This window comes from Pseudomyrmex gracilis, unplaced genomic scaffold (genome assembly GCF_002006095.1).
Source record: "Pseudomyrmex gracilis isolate BER0280 unplaced genomic scaffold, ASM200609v1 scaffold_702, whole genome shotgun sequence".
NCBI classification, from domain to species: Eukaryota; Metazoa; Arthropoda; class Insecta; order Hymenoptera; family Formicidae; genus Pseudomyrmex; species Pseudomyrmex gracilis.
This window is the reverse complement of record NW_018021286.1, coordinates 38,155-42,469: the sequence shown is the minus strand read 5'-3', so window position 1 is coordinate 42,469 and position 4,315 is coordinate 38,155. Positions and strand designations below refer to the sequence as shown.

Here is a 4,315-nt window from a genome sequence, read left to right as displayed (position 1 = left end):
TAAAAGTGAATATTAAGATTATTGCAGTTTATATGACATACATTTGTATGTTATCCTCCTAATTTATCGATGATAATTCGACCTGATTTCTTGAATATACATATTTCACTAACAGAACTATTTTAGTTTTTGTTATTGATCTTCAGAGTATACAGAAAAACAGATTGTATCAATACAATGACTTACATGAGTATATCTTTGCAGGATTTCAAGTTTAAAGCAAGCAGTGAGTGCAATATGTTCCATTTAAATGTAAAAGATAGAAATATTTTGTGGAAGGCTTAGTTATGCAAAAAACACACAAGAATACATAGCAAAAATGTTTATATTGTTAAAAATAAATTTGTGTTACATTTACATGTTTATATATATTTATATATATATATGTATGTATTAACGTAATAGCAAATTATTTTTCAAATAACTTGTACGAAGCAGAAGGACATCGCTTTCACATTTTTGCAGATGCACAATCGTCGTTCTAGTACCAAAGCACGCACTTCTTCACCGGATTCATTACTGCTCCCACGGGACAGCTGTAAGCTGCGGAAAATTCAGGAAAGTTCGAAAGGCTGCTGAGAACTCTAATTTCATTTGCAGAATGAACCTTGGATGTACGGTTTCGTAACTTTGTCGGAAGAAAACTTTCGCACATCGTCTAAAAAAGAAAAGATAATATCACTATTTTTGTCTATGTCTTTATTTTTAATTAAATTTCAGTTTTTTATATCTTGTTGTATGTCCAAACATCTTATTAAGTACTTACTTGAGCATACATTATGAAGAAGATCTGATCATCATTATACTGTTCTAGTCCTTGCAGCCGCCATTCAGTCTCGTTCAATTTCGCTTTTCTGTTCCTATAAGCGTAATATGCAGCTGCAATGCCCGCAGAATCGACAATGTTCTCTTTAAGCGTCGTAGTTCCGTTCATCTGCGAACAAATTCGAGTAAACATATATATAATCTTAGAAAACTTAAAGAAAAAGAAAAAAAATTATCTTTAGAAAATTAAATGCTATCGCAAATTTTCAATAGATTTCTAACGATACTTTTGAAATGTGTTATTTATGTGTGATTTACTTACGGAACCATTCATATGTTGTGATTCCGAAACTGTATACTTATTATAGTGATTCATAAAACATTCTGACATTTGTATGAATTCTACAAAATTTTTTTGCGGCCACTGGTGTACGTCAATGTTGCAGTATTTACCGGATCCATCTATAAACAATATGCTATTTTACAAGTTTTTTCATTAGCAAATTATTATTTAGTAAGAAAGTACTTACCAAATGTATGAAATGCGTGACTGATTTCATGTGCAATAATACATCCTAACGATCCGTAGCTTATGAATCTGAAACAAAATAGGTATAAAGTTTTAAAATTTTTTTTCACGAATTAATTTTTTTTAATAAATTGTTACAAGAAACTTACGGAAAATGACCGCTATTTATAGAACTTTGGAAATAGGCAAGAGGAATGACTACATAAAAGATGAGAAAAAGAACATTATTAGTAAACTTTAAAATTTTGTAAAGTACATGGGTTTAGTACACACACACATATTTTAATTTAATTAACTATAAAAGTTTACCGAATTTATTGAGATATTCATTATAGTAAGCAGTAGTCTCTTGTAATGCAAGATTGATATCCACTTTATAAAAACTAGAAAAGAAAAAATTTAGAAAATTAAAGTTACTTAAAAGTTTTTCGCTTTGATATACATATATTATACTTATATGTGTGTTTTATAACATATGTAGTATATGTTATATATTGAAAAATAGAAATGTAAAAAGTCTTACTCTGAAAAAGTTTCGTTACTCGGTGTCCGTAGCGAGCTTAACATTTTTCTTCTTTTGAATGTAGATAGATTTATTAGAGTGTCGATATGTGTCGTACCGACATTCATCTGAAATACATTACATAAATTTAAGACATGTTTTTCTGTACTGACTTGTTACGATTGTAGAACGGATAAATCAAAATTGTTTCAAATATTTGTACGATTTATCTTGATACCAAGAATAGACAACAGCTAATAAAAGCTGTATACAATATAAATATTCTTTTTGTATCAAGTGTACTTACTTTTTCGTAATATTTGTCAACTTCACTTGTGTTGGTGTATAATTCGAATTGAATATTGTGTCCTATATAAGCGAGTTTCTCAATACACGCTCTTTTTGTCGGCTCGTTCATGCAAGTGGAGTGTTTTATTTGGTTTTGAACGGCACTTTTAACGTCAGTGATTATTTGTATGATCTAGAATGAGAATGAGAATTTTGTAATATACGTGAAGTCATATGTAATATATTTAAACTATAACTTTTTCAATTGTGTAATTTTTTAAACCGTATGAATCTTACATCGTGTATAGTTTCGGGCAATACATATTTTTTTACATATTCGTGGCAAATAGCAACATCCAAGNTATTATTTTCGCACATTCTCTTTGTTTGACTTACGAAACGAGTCAGTNGTGAGTATGTTATTAGATTATTAATTTTATGGTTATATATGGTCCATTGCATGTAATTACCTACAGTTATTACGTTAATAAATTAATAATGTATAGATATATTTTTCGTACTTTATGATGTATTATCACTTTAAATTTCTTTGTTCAAAAATGTTACCAATAGTACGAGATGGTGTGCGTTCTAACAACGATACCAAGTTACTAAAATATGTGAACTTATTAACGATGATCTTCTCAGACGGTTCGATCGCGATTCCTTCTAGCGCAAATATTTTTTTAATGGTTGTATACCAATCTATCTGTAAATAAAATTCTAATCATTCTTACAGTTTATACAGAGTGTTTGAGAATCACTTTAACATCCCTCGTAGGCAGATAGAATGACTAAAACTGAGTCAAAAAGTCCTGAATCATTTTTTTCTATTACACATAATAAAGGAGTAATTATTGAATAAATCAAGCCAATCAGCGTCGACTTTTAGCCGAACGCACGTCAGTGAACCACACTGGTGTGCGTGTACGCTCCGCACGGCTCACTGACGTGATCCTGACGAAAGGTCGGCGCTGATTGGCTTGATTTCAATATTTACTCCTTTATTATATGTAATAGAAAAAAAATGGTTCAGGACTTTTCGACTCAGTTTTACTCCTTCTATCTGCCTACGAGAAAGGTTAATGTGATTGTCGAACACCCGTATATAGTAAAGCGTGTAAGTTATATATATATATATATTCACAAACCTTCCCACGGTTTCCGGGATGCTGTTTATCATACTCTTCTTGAAATTGCTGAATTGTTAACAGAATAGAAGCATTAGAACTAATATTGTTGTCTTTAAAGTTTATTGTCACCTGTGATTAATTAAACCAATTGAAAAGTTTTTTTAAACAATCGGCTATTAAAGATAATGAAACTATAAAATTTTCACTCGTAGTAGGAAAAAATCACTAGTAGTAAGAAAACAAATATTACATAAACAATCACATACGAAGTACATTGAAAGTAGTAAGAAAAACTTAAAAATTTTTAATTGTGTCTGTTTTATTACTATACTTGTTTTATTACTATACTCTTATGTTTCACACACATACTTACGGTAAACAATTCTTTCTCAAAGTCTACGATATCACGTACATCTTGAGTAAGAATATCGATCTCGACGGTACCACCGTTGTTTTCTATAATTGCTTTTGCAGTTGTGACGATAAAGGATTCATATTCATCCTTTTCAGTACCTTTCGTAATCCACGAAGAAAAGTTGGTAGGCTCATTTATCTAAAAATAATAAAATTGTGTGTTATAGAAATTTAATCAAATTTAATCTACAGTGTTTACACACTTATGTACGCGTTGTTATTTGCGATTGCGTAATTGCTTTGATTGTTTAATTACACATTTTTGCTCTACTTAAATGGATACATTAAATGTGTGTTATTATGTTGTATATAAAGTATTACAGTAAATATAATTAAATATAATTTATAATATATTTTGTATCAATATACATACAAAGATAATGTTACTATTTGATGACTCCGTTTGTCTTTGAACTACTATATCGTAAAGGCCATTATCAAACCCATTTTCATGCAAACTATCGCTCACATTTTGCCATGTCAAATTTCTATCGTCCCATTCGTGACGAGACATAATCAATGGCCATTTGAGATACCTATTTACAATGCCCCAAAAGAAGTTCTGTTCGTCCGCATCAAAGCCCTCTGGAAATCAACAAAAAAACGTGTTTTTTATTGTAAACTGTAACTATTTGTTTGTTTTAAAGAAAAATATTAATGATATATTTTCTACATCTTAGTAAT

At 29.9% G+C, this 4,315-nt stretch overlaps 1 protein-coding gene across 1 annotated transcript; it reads right to left on the bottom strand.

Annotated features, from left to right (window-relative positions):
- Nucleotides 1-410: 410 nt before the first annotated feature.
- Nucleotides 411-4,207, bottom strand: LOC109861352 (neprilysin-like). The gene is made up of 13 exons (XM_020440974.1): nt 4,005-4,207; nt 3,591-3,770; nt 3,236-3,346; nt 2,652-2,793; nt 2,382-2,554; nt 2,104-2,277; nt 1,818-1,924; nt 1,604-1,677; nt 1,444-1,492; nt 1,296-1,363; nt 1,088-1,227; nt 767-934; nt 411-658 (listed from the first exon to the last, which is right to left on the bottom strand). The coding sequence occupies exons 1-13, from the start codon at nt 4,143-4,145 to the stop codon at nt 482-484; spliced, it is 1,704 nt and encodes a 567-aa protein (XP_020296563.1). The 5' UTR covers nt 4,146-4,207; the 3' UTR covers nt 411-481.
- Nucleotides 4,208-4,315: the final 108 nt, after the last annotated feature.